Raw genomic sequence first — 21,045 nt, 5'->3', positions numbered from 1 at the left:
GTAAGATATTTCAGAAAATCATCTAAGTTTACTAAATTTACTTTTTAAATAGAAACATTATCATCTTTTTCTATGCTATGGTTTTTTTTTCTCTTAAGAGTCAAGGATATGAGGACAGTTTGCTTGCATGTACTAATTTCCAAGACCTTTGGGATTCTCGGGAGATGTGTAAGCTGCAGTTGAAAGCTGTTTGGAAAAGAAATCATATCTATCTATCTAACATTCTACAAACACTTTAACTTGAATGAAAAAGCCCTTTAATTCAGAAGTTCTTTCAAGCATCTTCAGCTACTGCAAACAGAGCTAATGCTACTCAATATACTCACCAAAGACTGTCCTGGCAGGTACAGATTCTCTGTTCAGCCAGAATGACACTTGAGACAGAATGACAGTCATGATACAGGGGAGGTAAGTCTGAATGACAAAATAACCAATTTTTCTCTTCAAGTGAAAATGAGCCGTCATTACTGTATATTCACCTAGGTGCCACAAACAAAAAAAAAAATACAATGAAACAAAAGGTAATCATCTTCAGAAAGTCCATTTCCTTAATAAGAGAACATTTGCTATATTTATGTGAAACAAATGTTCTAGGGTTATATTGTACCAGAGGTATTTTGCAATAGCATCCTATAGAATGCAAGAAAGATTTTGAGTACAGCTATTTCTTATTCCCACTGTGTTCCATGAAAGATGAGTGTTAAGGAACGTCCAGGAACTCCTGTATGCACTGAGAAGTACTTCAACCTTGAAGTCTTCTGCTTATAAGCAACTCTCTGCATTCACACAACATCTCTCAGAGAATTTAATCATGGTCAGAAGTGGTCACGGGGGTCCATCACAGTGTGGCACATGCAGGAAAACAGTCTAGAGTCTAGTAGAATAGTCCAGTGTTTCATGTCAAAAACAGGATGGAAGGGAAACATAGCTGAAACCTGTCTGCTTTACCATTTAATAGACAAAATCTATGCCATTTACAACATGAAATTTAACAAATATCCCAACCCTGGTTACAAATGTTAGGATTAAACATGAACCTCCAGATAGCATTTTAAAAAACAGTTACTGAGGGCAATTTCATCTCTGCTATCTCAGCTAATTATAATTTGAAAGAATCAGTGAAGTGCTGTTTTGTGTTACTTGCACAGTACATGCCTAATAGATCCCATTTTGCAACATTCTTTTTCAGAAGCCTGTAACACCACCTGGAATACAGTTTTCACAGCCAGTAACTGCCTTTTTCTCCAAAATATTTCAAAATTTCTTTTACTAACCTGTACTTGACTTAACTGTCTCTTTTCCAATTGTTTGGCCTAAAAGATCATACTGATTCAGTCTTGAGCCATCTGGTGCCACTTGCACTGAATCTGAAGCATTGTAAGTCCAAATGTATGTCACTTCTGAAGTTGTGTATGCATCTGTGAGAAACAAGGTAAAATATTTCATCAACAATTTAAATTAAATAGCATCCATCAAAACTCACAGAATTACAAGAGCTACTTATTTTTCAAATAAAACTTGCCCCAAAGAATTTAAAATTATGTGGTAAAAAGTATCTTTGGTCATTTAAAATAGCTTTACTGTAAAGTAAGTGCCTATTGCAGCATGGGAACAGGGCACTCACTTGTGATCTTATTAAACACAATTTCTATTAAACTACAAACAACATTTCTTCTACACTGTTAAAAGACTTGTCAGAGATTATTATATGTATCTTATAATTTGTGATAACACAGATGAAAAGAAGAACAATTTGCAAGATTTAGGACACAGAGAATTTTAAAAAATTCATTCCTGTATAGTTCTGATCTTCCATTGTCTCCATGCTGAACTTCGAGGATGTATCACAAGAATTTCATTATTAGTTGAAATCTAGACTTAAATATGGCAAGCCAGCAGTGAAAACACCCTGGCACCTTGTTCTGCCTACCCTCTTAAATCTCACTAGTTTCCATTATTTTGGGGGACACTCCAACATCAAACAGGCTGCGCTCTCAGTACATTCATGATCAAACATACATTTAGCCTGGTCTCTCAAAATAAACTAGTATGAAAGCAAATCAACACTGAATTTTAAACAGCACTTATGCCTCTCCAGTAAGTAAGAAAAAAAAGAGTATGTCCTGAAAGTTTTTCCAGTCTAATATGCTATTAACAGATGGGATATGAAAGAAAAAGGGTGAACTACTGACGGAAGAAGTTGGGTGTTCATTTTGATTGACTGAGACAAGTACATTTTAAATCCTACACCATAATTGCAGTATAATTAAAAGTAAAGCATCATTACTGTTGGTCTGCAAACATTTTCACTTGAGAAATCTCTAGAGGCTCAGAAAGTAGCTTCTTCATGCAACTAGCCATAAATTGCATGACTAACAAAATCTAGCAGGTGGGTAGCAAGTAGAGATTTTAGCACTTCCCATGTATCCTTCCAGCTTTACACAAAAATATCTCTGCTTTAATGCAAACCAGCAGTATGGCAAATTGCTAATTTCTCTCCATTCTCTTCACTTTCAGCTAGACTTTTGGAAAAGAATAAAGAAAAGCAATCAATTAAGCTACAGCTTCTCCCATACATTCATTGTGGCTTTTCTCTTATGTATAAAAAGAGACATTCATACATGCTGATGATCCTCCTAGCAACATAAGATTAGCAGCATATGAAGAGCTGTGACAAATATATATCACCGGCAAACTTGCCTTAGTTAAACCAAAATCCTCAGGATTCCTGCTTATTTTCACCACTATTCATCATTCAGATTCTATCCCAAAATAAAAGCTGAAAAATGGACAGTTGTCTAGAATTGAGTCCTAGGTAAAGAAATAAAATGTGTGCGAAGCCACTCAAAATGAACAGAAATAAGAGTCCCCTGAGAATGTGCCAACACGCACGGGTGACTTTGAGAGAAATGAAATACACTTTTTAAAATCACATTGCTCACATTTAGAATTCCTCTGATTATTAGAAAATCATAGGCAGAGAAAAAAAGAGCAAGCTGGTAAGAGAAACAAACAATCAGGACCAAAAAAAATGACAAAAAAAGGAAGTGATTCACACAGGGTCTAATACATCTAGTAATAAGGATTTTCAACCTAAAATTGCTCCTGAAGAAAGTAGGTTTTTAGCCTGAGTATCAGTTCCATCATTACAGGAGTTTTCAAATTCTTTTGAGGCTACAGAGGAGCCTTTTTTTTCCTGCAACACCTTATAAATCCAACATGCCTTGCTGGGTACATATATGCAAATACTATTAGTCAGTAGCTGATTTTGGCTCACATCTCTGGTATTAGTTATTTAGGCTGCATTATGTACTACAAATATAATATTGAGGGGGCAGGAGAAAGCTCCATGATGCAAATAGTATTCATTTTAATGATCTTTTATCTCCATAGCTAAGATTTCCTACAAATGTGGAAACATCATCAGAAGCACAGGCTTTGTTTAATTTGCTACAAACTCCAAGGAAAAGGAATATTGGAGCATGATGGAGAGAGTGTGCACAGTAGCACAGTGCTATGACAAGCATCATGTGGTTAATGAGGTCCTTAGTGGCAACATATCCCGTTTTGTATTCTGTGGTTTCTACAATTATTGTAAAGTCAGACAGAATTTATAGGCTTAACTTGTTTCCTCAAAAAAAGCCAATTTCCTTTCCTGGGCCCAGCAGAAAATGTAGGCTGCAGCCAAAGGGAAAAAAAAAAACATAAAGCTTTTAGTGTAAAACATCCAAAATATATATAATGAAGAAGAAGAATGGCTGTAATCTAAGAAAGTGAAATAATGCTGCTGTTAAAAATAATACCAGTGAGGTCAAATTCCACCTGTCTGTAACATGCAGATGCACTAAAGAATGAAATTTTTTATCACACAAAGCCATTCCTTATTGCCTTCATTGAATAAGAACATTAAAAATATCATTAACAATAAAGAGAAACTAAGTTTTGGTGATAAATTTTAAAAACCCACTCACTGAATTCCTCTATCTGCTCTTTGTTAATGCTACGCAGGCTACATGCATCCAGTTCTGTGTTGGTCAGTGTGAATTGCACACTGTAATGAAAGTAGACCATTGCAGTGTTGATCAGATGCAGGGTGTTTATTGTTAACTGGAGTAATGAAATCTTTAAAATAAACTAGAAGACACAATACTTGAATAGAGAAAAGAGATTTTGATGTGTCAGGTTACAGATTTTTTTTTTTTTAGTCCCATCTTGTGGTTTACATTTCTCATGTAAAAATTTACTGAAACAAAATTATGCTGAGAAATGTTAGATATTCACTAATCAAGTGAATCAAGGCTCTACTTCCCATTATATACTTACAGCTGCCAAATTTCAGTGGGCACGAGTGAGCATCCATAGGGAAGTCCTCCAAATGCATTGGACATTCAGCTTGGACTGTAAGCCTAAAAGGCAAAAGATCTCTATGCATTTAAGTCATTTAGCAGGACAAGAAAATCAGTTCCACAGAAATGAACAGAGTTCATGCCAATTTAGTAGACTAAATTGAAATTTTATATTAAACTAACAAGAATTTAAATCTACTTTTACTTCTTCCAATTTGTGTGTTCCTTTGAAAGGCATTTACTTATCATATCAAGAACCTGTAAAAGCTGACCTCAAAATTATGAACAAAGGTCATTTAAAGAAAAATACAAATTAAGAACTGCCAGGCTGTTAAGAAAAATAATTTTCTTCTCATAATATTCTGTTGTACTTGTGTGCTACTACAGGTCTTAAAGGAGCATCTAAAATACAATTAACTTGCCAAAGAACCCTACTCCAGTCTTTTGAATTCAATTTTTTTCACAGTTTGAATGGAAGATACAGAGAAAAAATATTTTTTTTCTTTCAAAAGATTGCTGCTGCTCATTCTCCATGTTACTAGTGAGTAATCTTTATGTAAAGTGTGTATATGTTACGTATGTTAACAAAGCGTCCACTTTTGCCTATTTTGTGAAACATCCCAGTAACATTGTAGTAGGATTACTATAATAAAAAATAATTTAAAACAATTTGAAGAAAGCATTTCATGGACTTCTCCATTTTTAATTTTTAAAAAAGCCAAGAAAAAACCCTTTGTTTCTCCTTCCTATCCTTTAAGTCTTCTCTGGGTAGAGATTTTTTTCTGTATGCCTTTTCTTCCTCTTCATCCAGCCCCAAACATCAGTTACATCCTTCTGTATTCCCAGTGGTTCCTAGTCATTGCATTCTCTGCCATATTCTCCCAGCCTTCCACCAAAAAATATTTCATATTTCTACCCCTCCACTCCCCAGCAATGTTTATCTGAATTCAAGGGGCACCAGGAGATAAGAATCAGCAAACAGGCTGAAGGCAAAGGAAAGAACTGCATGAGCTTCTGATGTAAATCACACAATCATTTTATGTAGACATAATAAAAATAGCTGTTTAAAATCTAGGCAAAACAGATCAGTGTACACATTAATCTCATACCCTAAGAACCAACATACTCACAAGTAACAAAAATGCTTAGTCAATTATAATTAACCTGACCCAGCTTATGCTTCATAATGGTCTCAAACAGTATTTCCTATAATATATAGTATATGATTCTTATACTCTCTGGAGAAGGAATTTCAGTCAGCTTAGACAGATTATTCTCGAATATTAATTTGAGCCAAAGCAAAAATACAACATCGGGGGCCTGAATTTACTTCAAGCGAACTTTTCTGAATCTCTCCAAGCACTACATCATCCAATATCATCAGCAGCCTACTCATCAACTCTCAATAGCGTAAGGGTTTCAGATCTGGGTTGTAAAACTGGGTTTCAGGGATGCTGGCATGGCTGCATGAAGAAAGTACCAGAGTACATGCTAACTTTGAAGCTCACATTTTCTATCTGACTTAGGCTGGGGATTTTAAGTCAACATTCATGAAAACTTCAATTTATTATGTATTCTCCAAGAAAAAGAAAAAAACTAAGTCAAGGGCTTCTGGAAACTTGGGTAAAATATTAAAAAAAATTCACATAGGTAATAAACATTATTGCCAAAAGAGTTACCAAAGAATAAATCAGCCTTATAAAAATGCTACTAATATCTGTGTATACATGATTTTTTATAATTTTTCATATTCTATATTCTATTTTCTAAGTAAATTTAATACATTTTACCAGCTGAAATATTTATCTTAGCTACAAATGATGCACAAGATGAAAAAATTAAAATTTAAAGATAAATATTTTAATTATATATAAAGAAACAGTAATTACACAGTAAGACATATTTTCCCTTTAGCTCTTGCTGGAAAGAATTTGAGACATTATTATCTCTTCATTCTTGCTCTGTTTTTTTATTCCCCCGATCTTAATGAAAAATTTGCTTAGGGGTTCACATATTCAGTACAATGGCTGCAGTAATAGGTCAACTCCTACGTTACCTTAATCATTCTAAAACAGACTTGGTAAACTCTACCTGAAGGTCTCACTTAATTTTATTCAGCTGTTCAGTATCTTCAATGCATTACAAAAATTGAGGCACACATAAGAAAACTATCTAACTCATTATCTGCCAAAAGCCTTTAACAGAACTGGAAACAAAACATACATTTTTCTAGCTTTCTTTCTGCGTAGAGAAAAACAAAGCAAAGGAGAGTTCTCCTGAAACCTGATCTAATTGTTCAATGGAAAAATGCCATTAAGAAATAGCTTGAGTAGAGAAGAGATGAACAGACATACCTCATGGTGTACAAGAGGGTCCCATCGTCCTGGATTCGTAGAAGCTTGTTTGGCATTGTCATGTTATGAGCCACTGACTTCTTCCCATTGTGGAAAAATGTATCTGGAGTCCAGATTTTGCTGGCCATTAGGTTGTTCAGTCGAAGAATGTTCATTGGGCCTTTAAACTTTAATCTCTCATCCTTCCATCGCTGACGGAAGAACACATCTATCGTGTACTCCTGTAATGGAATAAATATATGCCTTTCTTGACACAATGAAACACTAATCTGCTTTCTGAGAACAAAAATAGAAAAGCTTTGTCTGCAAAATTCCCTTCGCAAAATTGTCAAGGGAGAACAATCACCACAAAAAAAATTGTATAGTACTGAGAATAATAAGCAGGAAGTCAGTGTATTAAGGGTATGACATCCTTCTTCATGATTGCTAGGTGTTGTTTTTATATTGAACTCTTTCAACATTTATATCTGTTTCTGATATACAAAGTACCTATGACCTGGGTAATAACATAAACACAGTAAGGAAGGAAAGTAAGGAAAAAATACACAAGATTAAATAGTTCTTTCAGTATCTTCTCCCGTAGAGTAACCCAGCATTTCAAGAGCATGGAGAATGGCTGAGCCTGGAAGGAAACAAGGCAACCCATAAGGGGTACAGTATATACAAACAGAATGATATAAGATTTTTTCCAAAGAGGAATGTAAGGCCCTGTAGTGGTGTGGATTTTATGAACAAAAGTACCTGGTTAGGAAACAGCAGCTGATGACTAACAGGTGACACACACCGCCTGGTGAATATCACCCTGATGCCTAGTCTTGGGAAGGCAGTACAGTGGGGAAAAAAGGATGCAAGCAAAAACAGACTGATGATGACCTAGACCAGATGCCTGTGTTAGCAGGCTGGGTATCCCATCTGGTGGGTTTTGTTGCTGTTTAGTTGGTTGCTGGCTGGGGTTAAACCACAACACAAACAAACAAAAAACTGATTAAACATTGATAACTTAAATTTATCAGCTATCTTCAAAAATGAAACTGCAAATGGATTTAGTGCTTTGCTTTGCCCAGCATAAAAATTGGATATGGGAGAGCTTAAAAACTATGTTGGAAGCAAACTGTATTTGGCATATTGGCAAATGCTACCTTGGTGCAACTTTGTTTGGTTGGACAGGTACAAAATGTCATCTCATGACTTCAAGATATTAGTATGCTGCAACAGTCTGTACTACTGCAATTGCTCTGCATAGACCATTTTCAAGTAAATTACTTTGAATGGACAAGGCCTGATAAAATTTAACCAATATAAAATTTTCAAGGGATTTCAATATAAAAGTGACTTCAAGGAACTTATCAGCCTCTATCATTTTCTGCTGGCTCCCTTGTGTGCTGATTAACAAGGCTTAGGGTTCTTCTCCATCAATCATATAGCAATACAAAAGGAGTGCTGACTAGACAGAGACAAGTGACAGCTCTCTTCAGCTCCTTTGGTCTGCAAGCCAAAGAGCTGTGAGGACTTTTCCAGGTCAGGGCCAGAGGCTAAGGAGAGAATGAGGAATAAAGGAAAGAGAATTTTGTTATGTGAAGGAGCATGACAGGGGCAGGAGAGAAAGCTGTTCTCTTTATGAATGGTGACAGATGCAAAGAGATATTTTGGAAACTATGGATACTTATAAACTAATCTGACAAAAAACAGAAGCTCAGTTTTTAGCTATACCAAGAGGTATATACATAATACATTAATGTAATAAATTCTGGCATTTTTATAATTAAAATTTTAAATTTTTAAAATAAACTTAAATAAAACTAACACAACAGTACACTGAACATTTATTTGCTTGGTTTTCTTTAATCCCATTTTCTATTTTCTCTAATAATATTTTAGCAAATATATCTGTTTAATACAAAACTATGAACCTCTAAAACATGCATTTCTTTGATATTACACTGGATTTTGTTCAGTGCCTCATCACTTCTGGAGACACTGCCTCATAACAAGTGGTTTGCTCACTTCTTTATGATAGATCACATTTAATTGTCCTCTTTTATTTGCTGATTTATATGTTGTTTTATTTGTTAGATGTCATGTGACTTAAAATCCCATTTACAAATAACAAGTTACCTATCAGTTCAGTTGCAGACCAGGGAAAGTGACAAAATGCCTAATATCATGGAGGATCAGGAGCAGCAGGGGAGTATATGAAATATGGATAGAAATACCAGGTAATTAAAGGAAAATTGCCCCAAGAGCCTCCTTGTACCTTTCATCTGAGGGGCTTTACCAATAAATCATTTTTATGGTAAGACTGATGTTTGAGGTATAAAGAATTGGGACGAAGAGCCTGAAGGGATTAAGACTTTGAAATTCCACTGAAATTCAACAGGAGTGAGTGATACGTCCTACAGGTTCTTTTGACAAACACCTCTGCACATAAATGATTAGAATATAAATCGGAACCTTTTTGCAATGTTTCCATCAATAAAGAACTTCAAAGATCCTGCTTTTTTACTGTCTTCCAACATTCATAAAAATAATTACAAGAGAAATAAAATAGAAAAAAAAAAAAAAAAGCAGACATGAAATGCTACTAAATCAAACCAGCAACATTTCACAAAGCCCTGCATCTGCTGCATGGCAACAGCTAAGGAAGTAGAATGAACAGGAAAGAATGAGCAGTAAAATGAGCTGCAGCCTTGAAAGATCCTACTGGGAAATCTCTGACTGATCCACAGGTAATGGTTAATGGCTCAAACACTGTTAAGGTAATCACCAAAGGACTTTGCCCACTATGGGAAAGCAGATAAAGAAGCAACTGCTCTTCTGAGACCACAGAACTCCCCTCTCTCCCTCTCCCCAGTATGCCTCTGTGAATTCCTGGAAATTTGGACAGTAAGTTAAGCCTCCAGATAGGAACTTGAGAGAAGATAAAGGTGCTACTATTGTCCCATTACCTCAGGTCTAAGGAGAAGTAGACAAGGCTGAAGCAATGTATCCACAAGAAAAGCCAACTCTGCAGATGTGCTGGAAGTAAGCCCTGGCTGGGTCTGGCAGGGGGAGGCCATAGCTGCCAGACTCATTTCTGGGGTCTTCCACCTGAGGTCTGCACATGATCCACACTTGCAACACATCCACATATTGCAAAAGACAGTGTAAAGCTCCCTTCCCCAGGAGAGGTGTCTGGGCACTCCCATGTAAACCTGAACATATATTAACCCATTGTTAATACTAACATACATATTAACTCTATGTTTCATGGTCTTCCCACACCCCTGGCAGATCAAAAGTGTGGCCATCACTTTGACCAACAAACGCTGAAATTACATCAAGTCTTGTTGAATCCATGTGTGGTGATATCTTTCTATTCTCCTTTCCTTCTCTTTCTTTCATTTCCTCACAAATTTTCTTCAGTGTTATTTTTATGCTTTTGTACTGCTATATTACTATTGATACTACTAACCAAAATGGCTACATACCCCCTTTCCATTGAACCAAAGCTTTCCAAAATTAACTCATACACACACACATATATACATATATATATGTATGTATGTGTTTATAAACACTGCTCATTCAGTGTTGTTTCACCCTAATCTGCTCCCAGGATCAATTAATAAGAACCTGAGTTACCCTCACATTTAGGGTGGTTTGTAACACCCTCTTGTCTGTGCTGGAGATCTTTATTTCAGAACATCTCATTTAGAAGATGCAAACAGGATAAACCAAGGTTTGGTGTGAATGATGACAAACACCTTCTGTTTCCATTTTCCACAATAGTAGTAAAATCTCATAGCTCTTAAATAACTTATCTTTCTACAGACTTCTTTGCATTTTTTTTCAATGGAAGTATTAGGATCTGAATCTTGTCTCTGTTCATTTAAAATGATTATTTAAGCAAAACACAACCCCTGCCTTTGCAGCCCAGTGCTATATTCACTTGACCCTATGTTCCCTTCTGTGCCAAATCTATTCTACTTATGATCAGGAATATCCCTACTGATGTTTACCATATTAAAAAATGAAAAAAATAGAAAGGAATTGAAGTACATTGAATATAATCAATATGATAAAAAGCCAGCTACAAAAAGCTGCTACATAAAGATTTTGAGACTAATTCCTATTCAATATGTTTGATATATATCACTTTGTGATAAATGCTGTGTAATGTTTACTTTTCAGTCAAGACTAATGTCCATGACAAAGGCAAATCTGGACTCCAGAAAAAATACTCAGATTAATACCTGATACTAATTTCATTCATTCTGCAAATATTCTCCTATGAAAAACACCTGTTGTCTCTGGATATAACCTAACCACTCTGCAGTATACAGTGCAGTATCTCCACAAAATCACAGGATCATACTTCCAAGTTTTCAGAGGAGTCTTGTGATAATTTCTAGACAAGAAAGTGCTGTCTACTGTGTCCTGTCTAAAATGGTGCTTATACAGCCAGACTATAATGCAGTAGATTAAACATAATCTTTCAAATACGTGTTATATTACCTTACATGAAATTTTAGGTGCAGGCAATGAGATTCTTGCTACAGTTTTAAGAAGCACTTGACCTTCTGCCAGTTCAATGAAGAATAAAATGGCAAGGAATTTTATTCCTCTTTTAATATGCAGTTGGTGTGCATAACACTACACACCATAAAAAAGATGTTAGTGTCTCTGGCAGAGGCTTTAACTGACCTGAGTATAAGCAATCCCTCCCCACTACATTTGGGTTTTTTTTTTTTGTTTGTGTTTTTGGGTTTTTTTTGCTAAGGCCAGATTTGTATCTGTTCAAACAACAAAAAATGTACTTTCATCCTTTCCAATAATGGTTGGCAAATTTTGGAAGTTTTAGCATCTGGAGTAAAGATGGACGTGTTCCAAATATCTCAAAAATTGTAAGTGTCCATTAGCAAGCAGTATTGTCCTGAAGCAGATGGAACATTTTATTAATTACCTTCTGGAACACAGCATTTTGTTTAATGAATAGTTCAAGCCAGAGTTCCTCATTCCCCATTTGTAAAGATTTTTCTGAGTCATTTATCTAAAGTGTATTCGTCTTTTTCCTGACTACTCTCATAGCCCTTAATGGACAGATATATATATAACCACAAAAACAAATTTTAAATACTGCAAAATATAAAACATTTAAAACACAAATTAAAAAAATTAAAAGCAAGCAAAGGGGAAATGGCACATATAGCTTTCCACTGAATCTTTAAAACAGTTAGAAATACTGTGGTTGATACACTGATGAGACTGTTCAGATTCATGGACCTAAATCTTGCCTAGCTAATATAGGGACTGCATGTTAATATTTATTTTTACATCAGTATAATTTCTTCATTTTAGTTCTTAAAATGTACATTCTTGTTTTCATATCTGCCTTAAGGAAATGTGTAATTTCTCTTTTGGATTTTTTAAAAAACATTAACAACCTTAGTATGTAACTGGTGCAGCAGAATACTAACATGATTAGTATGTATCTAAGCATCAAAATTACTTTCAAGAAAACCAAGAAGGAGTTTAGACAGAAAATTCAAAAAAATGTAATTAGTCAAAGAAAATTAATCTGCCCATTATATGCACTCTTACCATAACCTGATATTCATCAGTGTGACGAGTGTAAGTTTGTGATGCAACTTCTGCAGTTCAATTTATTAAACCTGCACACTAGATATTTTCAGTGAGTGCTGAATTTAGCTTTACAGTAGGAGGATCACATCACTAGTTGGTTGTCTTGGTGGTTGTCTCTGTGGGCAGATCCATGCAGGGTGCAGATGGCACACAGAAGGAAGGACTGACACACTACAGCAGTCTGCATAAGCTACTTCATCATTGCACTGCTTGGCTTTGCCCAGGCCCACCTACCAGACTGGACAAACAATCCATCTCACTGTCTACTTTTCTCTTCTCTAAAAACAAGCAATTCTCTTACAATATGAGGACTGAAAGAGTTCTCCTCCAAACCCCCTCAATGCTCCAGTAATAAGTACTGACTACTCAGGCTCTGTACAGGCCCTTGTCTATCAACATCAAACCTCACTGCTCAGATAAATAAACTGAGTCCATTTTCTCTTCTCCAAAACCTACCTTCTGATGTGTGCACAACACAGAACATAGACATAAAAAACAGCATACAGACAGAAATTTCCTTCAGGTCCTTCAGAGTGTGGATCTTACATACTAGTGACTGGAATCCTTGAAAATATTCTAATGAAGGAGGATTCTGGTTTGAAACAGCACTGTTGGTTAGTTTTCATCAAAACCCTTCACATCCCTGTTAAAAATTGAAACACAATCCCATCACTGCATTTCAAAGGAACATGTATTCATTTTTAAATACATAAGTAACGCCTGCCAGATACATATGCCCTTTCATACTATCAAGAATATGTGGAGTATTTCTAGGGAATTGCAGCACAATTTTTCTCTATTTGAAGAACTTGTTTCAAGCCTTTTATTTCTGCCTAATCTGTCAACCTCAGTCATTTCTGTCTAGGCATTTAATCGAAACATGAAGTATTAAAAAAAAATTGGAAAAAATGTGTTTAACCAGTTTGAATGATAGCGTCTAGGGAAGAGAATGTCTTTCTATTCATATTCATCTATGAAAAGGACCTTCTCAGAATAATTTTCTCTCTATTTTTTTCCATATACCTGATGTAGAATGAAAGCTGAGTCTAAAAGAAGCACCAAGGAGGGATAAGAGAGTTCTGTACAAGATACAAATAGGGATTACTTAGAAAAGAGAGTACAGGATGTTTTTCTGCTGTCACTGAAAATAAAAACACTTGTCATTATCCCTTTTTTATTCAGACATGGAGAAAGAGCAACCCTGAAACACAGTGGATGCCTGGTGCCAGGAACAGGAATCCAAACAAAGGTACAGAGAGAGCTAATGGCAGTGACAGGCTTGGACACAACCTCTGACAAATCAATCTCCAATACTGATTCCCTTGGCAGGACTTTGCACAGAGGAAAAAGCCTTCCCAACAGAATAAATGGATAGAAACTCTGCAAGAGATCATGTGAGATATTCTCATCAAAATTTCAGTGTATGGATTTAACTTGCAAAGGCAATTACCTGAGCCAACAATATATTGACTTTTCAGAACTATATCAATTATAAAAACACAACCTAGATGTTCCCCAATTCATCCCAAAAATTCCAGGTGTATGTAGCATTTCCTTTACTCTTTAGTCTTCTCTTACTGAGTTCAAATAATAACTACGTAAAAGTAATTGCAGTACCTTTTTTCTAATCTATTTGAAAATTGAATCATCTTGATGCATTCCCTTATTCTGTCCAGACTTAAATATCATACCAGCTCTGTAAAGCTTCTCTTAAGGAATTCTACCTAATAATTAGACTCTGAAACAGAGCTAAAAATAAGTTGCATAGAAAAAAATCCCCAAACAAAACCTGAAATACAAACTGAAGTGACGAAATTTGAAAAACAGAGAGAAAAAAAGAAAAAGGGTTCTAAGGTCAGTCACTACCTCTAAAGAACCATCCTCAATTGTAGTGATGAATGCTGTAACAAACCTTCTGCTTACTTCTGTATTTAACTTTCAGCCTTCACTGAAAATTTCTAATCTGGTTGTATCTGAAAAATCAGAAACACTTACTGACATTTCAGTTGAAAACTGATGAGATGGAAGTGTGCGTAGTGATGAATATACACATCATACACATACCAGCTGTGTATGATGATCTCTACAAAGGAATGTTCCTGTTCCTTGACTTCAAAGTGAAAAACAGGAAGTCTATCATCAAGAAAATAGGAAAAATTGTTGTTTACAAGTGACTTGGGAATAAAGGTGCAACTACAATAAACAAAACTCCCCAATAGCAATGAAAATCTAAGACTGCAAGTTGAAATACAAAAGTTTCAGAAGGCGTCTTAGTTTTAATATTCAAGCTAAACTGATTCAAGTCCTGCCACCTACTAACCATGTGTTGGAGGAAAGCAGGAAAGACCGTTCCCAACAACAATCAGAAAGACTGTTCTGAGGCAAAATTTGCTGCATCTTGGCAAATCTTTCTTCACAGCAGACCTTATATAAGGGACTCAGTACCTACATAATCTGTCTTACATAAAATAACTACTGCTTGAAGAGTAAATAGGTGTCATTTATTATATGTATAATTTTTTCAATTGTAGACATCCGCACTATGTTTATGGCTGTGGGAGAAATTTTAGGAGCTAAAGTGCCAGGAGAGCCTGGAAGGACACCAAGCCTGAGAAAAAGAGGTAAAAATACATAGCTTTCAGTGAGGAAATTCAAGTGAGCAGCATGTAGATTTATAGTGATGGTACAGTCAACCAGATTTCAAACAAATTTTTAAAAATAGAAAAATAATCAGGTTTAATGTTCAATCCTTTTATATCCTACAAATTATAATCCAAAGAAGTTCATCCTTTATCTCTGAATTTTCAAATATTAAACATTTTAATTTCATGATAAATGCTTTAATTAGCCCCTGTAACAAGAACTTAATCCTATAACACTTCAGAAAATTAAGAGATACTTTGTTTTTCAGTTGTGCTGTCCAATTTTTCATTTGTTTGTTTTTCTAAATAATGCAGCTTTTCTTCTCTCGGGCTAATGTCAAAATAAATTTTTATCACTGATTGGGTTGGAAGCCTATAAGGCATAGCATCACAATACTGAACTTGAACATTTCTGAGAAACAACAACTCAAAAAGATAGAAGGGCGAAAATAAAATCTGTTTAAACTCGTGTTTTGCTTTGCCTTCCTTGATTCTCATTAGCTTGCAAAAGGAAGTTGAAAATCCTTATATATTGGCACTGCATATGTGACATTAGATAGAGTGGTTGACATACAATAGCTTTTCTTTGACACAAATGGTATAGATACCAAAATATTTTTGTTCATTTGAAGCACAGTTTGCAACTGACTCCTGGCCAAGAGAGAACACATTTGGTAGCTGACTATTTTGGTCAGAACAGAGAGTAGCATCTTTTGAACTTAGTCAAAATGTTAATCCACTACACGCACCAAATGTTTTTGACTCTTAACACATTTAGAGAAAAATCTCAGCCTCAGCTTCTACTTCCTGAATTTATCAACAGCAATTCCAGCTAGCTTAAAATCAGTCAAAGATCAAATTCCCCTGGACATAATGATTTTTTGGCAAAGTTGTGATACTGGAGAAATACAGCAAATGTGAATAAAAACCCACACTCAGCAATGACTGGGTCACAGATCCAACACCATACCACTTTACCATTAATGGGAACAGCTAGTGAGGGAAGCAGAGACCTCACGAATTCATAGCAATGCAACAACAAAGGTTAGAATTAAATTTTATCAATTTTGTGTATCAACACTACATAAGAACTGTGTCCTTGGCTCCAATCCATCCATCACTGCTTGTTTGTCACTTCCTTATTCCATATTGTAAATGCATATTAAACATCTTGCATGTCAGTGAGTCCCCTTCCTGTTTTCAAAAGCACCTTTCTTCCAAGCACCATCATTCTTCACAATACACTGACCAAGGAGGAAAAAACAAACTGCAAAACAGATCATGTAAAGGGGTGCAGTCACACAGCTGATGATCTTATTACTGTAAGAAACCGCAGTGGAAGGAATCCTAGGGGCAGCAATAATCCTAAGAGTTTTGGGCAACAGCAGTGTTCAGCCTAAATACCTCACGTGACTGAGGGCCTCACCATTCACATTGTGCCAGCAGAGGACTTCCTGAGATGGGACCAATCTTCCTGAAAAAATCTGAACTTGGGATCCTCTAAAAATTCTAGAAGACATGGGCAAGAGTCAAATTTATTCTTGCAATAAAGCCTTTTAAGGAAGAAATTTAAAAAAATATGTAATATCCCTGAGTTTCCAGCATTTACAGAAGAAAATATCAACGAATCCTCTACATAATAGTTTAAATTATTGATTCAGTCATGCAGCTCCTAAATGAAAAAGTACTCATGGTTAAAACCCTAATGTCACCTTCATGTTCGACAGGATATGTGATGGTTTGGAAGCTATTATTTCAAAACTCACATGTTGGAATTTTCTCATTGACTGCTCATACGTTTCAAAATTATTCTATAATTATCAACAGAACAAGCTAAATTAACCCTGAAGCTTGTAGTAATAAGAATTAAACTGCTCTTACTTATCTATCTACTTATGTGCAAATAAACCTACCCATTAGAGTAACAGCTGCCATTCTAATGCAGTGCACTCTGCTTTGATTAACAACTCTGCACAGATCTGTGCACTGTCTATATGTCTATGCAAATAGGCACCCAGAGTTCTCCATACATTTATCCACTGATGTCAGAAGTGTGTTGGGAGGGAGGGAATAGGCTCAGGGAGCTTTCATTACTTTTCCATTTAAGCACAGATGACTTGCACAGCCTTGGGTAAGTCTCCTTGTGGCTCAGTAATCATCTTTAAAAGTGGATTAATATCATATTCCTGTTACACAGGAATACCATAAATGCAAGACTTCACCACTCTGAAGTCATGAGATACTAGACCAACAAGGTCAAGATGTTCATATCATCTTTGTACATAGTGGATACCTTTTGTACAAAATTATTAACAAAATAAGAAATATTTCATAAACCTAAAATCATCAGAAAAAAACACCTCAGGAGAATCAGCAACATGTACAGTAATATAAACAAAAGTCTATTTCTCCTGTGAAATCACCTTTCATGGCCTTTCATGTGAAGTCTTACCTGTGTATTCATAACTTTCAAAACAGAGCTTCAAAACACAAAAAAACCCACACAAAAAACCCCACAAAACCCCACTAGAATATATTTTCCAAAGCTATGATTACCTGGTAATCAAATAACTTTTAACTTACCAGTAAGCAAATAACTTTTAAAATGTTCAATGTACCGTGAAAAATTTAACTTCATAAACTTGTTCATAACATCATAATGTTCCCTGTTTTGTATGATGCATAACCTGATTTTTTTCATAGAAAAAGAAATGTTGTCTTACTTTAAAAAATATTAATTTTTAGTATCTACAGCTACACCAAGGTAGTATTTAATATGTCTCATACATAATAAAGAATATTTGAAACATTTCAAAAATAATTTCTTGCAGGATTGGCAAGGGTAGTGTGAAAGATTGAGATGTTAATGGCTAATGGCTCAAACGATCAGCCATTTGCAAAAGCAGCAGGTGCTTTGCTGAGGATAAGCACAGTAACAGCCCAGGTGCAGAGGGTGTGAGCACCAGGGGATGACCATGACAAAGCAGCCTTGGCTTAGCAAGAAGCTGGGGTTTGAGACAGATGAGGGAAGAGGCCAAAAAGTAGCAGATCCTGTGAGGTGGATTAATACTTTTTATCATGCTGATGTCCTTCCTTACACAAGTGGCTCAGTTGTGAAACTCCTCCCCACCTGGGGGACATTCACACGTAGGCCTGAAGATGTTCATCCCATCTGATGGGGCATAAGGGGCTCAACTGCACTGACTGAGAGGCAGTTGTCATGTCTTAGAAAATGTCATAAACCATCAAAGACCCCAAAAATACCCCCAGAATAATTCCTGGGGTCTTCCACCAGAGGACTGAGCAGGATCCACAGTGTTGCAACAGATTCAAGGTGCTGCAAAAGACAGCATAAAACTCCCTACCCCAGGGAAGGTGCCTGGGCATTCCATCTAAAGCTAAGCATATATTTAAACCCTCTGGAATTTGTGTTTTGTGGGTTTCTCCCACCCCTGATGGATCAAGATACCATTTAGACCAAAGGACATCAAAATCGAGTCTTGTTACTAAATCCACAGATGGTGATATCTTTCTGCTCTTATCCTTTCCTTCTCTTTCTTTCTCCATTTCTTCTCAAAATACATTGTCAGCCAGACTAAAAAATTCCTGTCAATGCCTTATTAAGTGTCCTGTATCTGGATTTGTTAAACTTGGCTAAGTTTAAGTTTGCTAAACTAAATTTTGTGAAGTACTTTGGATGTTTTTTAACATCAGTCAAGTATCTTATTCTATCTTCATGTTCTACATTTTGCAAGTAAAAGATTGTTGCTGACTCTTCTGAGAATTTTGTTCTCTCCTACACATTTCCCAGAGTCAATTAAACCACTTTCCCTACACCAGGCAAGTGAACAGGAGCATGACAGGTAAAGTAAGTTTGAGACTGTCCTTCCCTTTCCTTTTAGACAGCTATATCCATCAGGTCTTTGTACCCAGTGTGAAACATTCTCCCTAATCTCTGTATTATTTGCAGTGAGCCTACAAACAATTCCTTATAATCCAGAGCAATATTCTGAACTTTTCTTTCTTTTTTAATGTCACTGACTTCTTTAAATGCTTACTAAACAATGCAAACTATCAAGGACAGATCTGTAAAACTCCACAATCATGTTGATGACCCAGCTTCCAAGCTATGTCTTTCAAGAAGTTTTAGATTTGATTTCCATCAGCTCCCTCAGTCTATTGCTAATATTAAGAGTGCTCCTTTCACTCCAGGTTTTCAGGTTTTCATGCAAGAGGAATCCAGTTCATCCATATCAAGATTTCTCCAGAATATAAACCAAAGTACAGTCAGTGGGAAAATCAGAAGATTTACTGGTCTAAATTAAACAGCTAACACAAGCACACTTATCATGAAAAGTCCATAAATCAATTTTCAAATTTCAAACTACATGGGGTTTGGCTTGTTCTGATTTCAGTAAGATTGTTTCAAATCCATCCACAATAAGTAAAAGAATACAGGTTTAAAGGAAGTTTATATATATCTTACACCATTTACCCATATATGCAAAAGATTCAGGAACTCACCATATCAGTATCTGACACAGGTCCAAAACTGGTCACATAGATGTTAGTGAAGACTTCAGTAATACTATCTGATATAAAAAGAAAAGAAAAAAAAACAAACAAGCAAACATTTTAAATTGACAGTACTTTTTCTATTGTTATGTAAGATTATGGGACATTTTGAACAGGTTTCTCTCCTTATTTACTACCCCTCACCAGTGTCCTGTTGTAAATACTGGGGGTTTCTTTCCCACTTAACACAGAGGTTAACAAACAAGCATTTGTATCACAGAGTAGTTTGTTTAAGCCTGTTTAGCTATACAATCACCAGCAACTACATACACATATCCCGTTTCTCTAGCAGCAAAAATAACCCCAGCATCATGGCCTTAACATGGAAGGAGAGTTCTGAACACAAAATGCCTTTGTTGCAGAGGTGTTACCTCTGTTGTTGCAGATCTCTCCTATTAAAGCCTTTCTAGTTGAAGGCTGTTTTCTACATTCTTAATAGCTTTTCCAAAGAAAAAGACAAGAAAAGGCAATTATTGACTGCACCAAATGTAACACAACAGCATCCTACTTTTCAATTGGGTGTGTTTTTAAGTGGCACATATTTTAATATAACAGTTCCTTTCCTTGATAGGCAATGCTCATGACACATTGCTGTGGTACTGTGAACACTTTGAGAAAATGTCCTTCCCAATCATTGCAGTCAGACAGCCATGAAATCAGAATATTAGATATTGTACTGCAGGGGAAAATAACTGCTTAGTTTTCTATCTTCAGTTTTCAATTAGGCTCAAAATAGAATGATATTCACTAAGAGGGGCAGTATGCACAGGAAATTTCTTAACAGCAGTTGCCAACCACAGTCAGCATTCTAGACACACAGTCAGCATTCTAGACAGTCAACACAAGGAATTCTCTTCCTTAAAGCCAGCTGCTGATTGGAAAAGAAAAATTTGAATATAACTAGGTGCAATTTGACTCATTGCAGAATTTCCCATTCCCAAAAATAATACAACTGCCTATTGTATAAGTGATCCTGCTGTTATATTATGATTATATTTCCCAATTTAATCATTATTAAATGTGGGTAGATAATAGTTTCTGTTTTCCTGAAAGCTGCCTTTTAACAAATACATGATACAAGCCAATTTTACTTCTAATTATATGGAGGCCAACAGTACAATCCCTGCTCCTCACTGGGAGAAACCAGCGGTGCTCACTCATGAGAGCAGTCTCCACCAGGCACCAGGAAAGGCCAGCACTGTTCCATGAGCAGCTGCATGGGGAGCAGTGCATTTTCAAAGGGATGTAGCTGCAAAGATACAGTGATTTCAGACAACTTCTGGAGCATGGACGAGGAATATTCATCTCTTCTCATCTGTAAGGAAACTTCCTTTTTCAGCCAAACGCTAGAAATACAGGACTCCAAAAAGCCCTTCCTACCAAAAAGAATCTTTTTCCCAGGATCATGTCTGCTTTTTAAGCAAATAAATAAAGATTGACTCCTAAAAATCCTCTGCACGTCCTAAGATTGGTTTATTTGTATGATAGAGACTTCTGAAATCCATT

The 21,045-nt window shown here is 35.9% G+C and overlaps 1 protein-coding gene across 3 annotated transcripts in view; it reads right to left on the bottom strand.

Moving 5' to 3' along the window:
• GABRA2 (gamma-aminobutyric acid type A receptor subunit alpha2) overlaps positions 1 to 21,045 on the bottom strand; it is a 65,287-nt gene that overhangs the window by 19,039 nt on the left and 25,203 nt on the right. For all 3 annotated transcript variants that reach the window (XM_071432455.1, XM_071432453.1, XM_071432454.1), the window contains exons 4-8: positions 19,489 to 19,556; positions 6,701 to 6,921; positions 4,324 to 4,406; positions 1,275 to 1,418; positions 327 to 479 (exon numbers count right to left, since the gene is read on the bottom strand). In XM_071432455.1, the coding sequence (XP_071288556.1) occupies positions 327 to 479; positions 1,275 to 1,418; positions 4,324 to 4,406; positions 6,701 to 6,921; positions 19,489 to 19,556 (669 nt within the window). The remainder of the gene's footprint in view (positions 1 to 326; positions 480 to 1,274; positions 1,419 to 4,323; positions 4,407 to 6,700; positions 6,922 to 19,488; positions 19,557 to 21,045) is intronic.

This window comes from Agelaius tricolor, unplaced genomic scaffold (genome assembly GCF_023055355.1).
Source record: "Agelaius tricolor isolate 1412-34295 unplaced genomic scaffold, bAgeTri1.0.p SCAF_8, whole genome shotgun sequence".
In the NCBI taxonomy this organism is placed as follows: Eukaryota; Metazoa; Chordata; class Aves; order Passeriformes; family Icteridae; genus Agelaius; species Agelaius tricolor.
The sequence above is the reverse complement of the archived record's forward strand: the minus strand, read 5'-3'. Positions and strand labels throughout refer to the sequence as shown.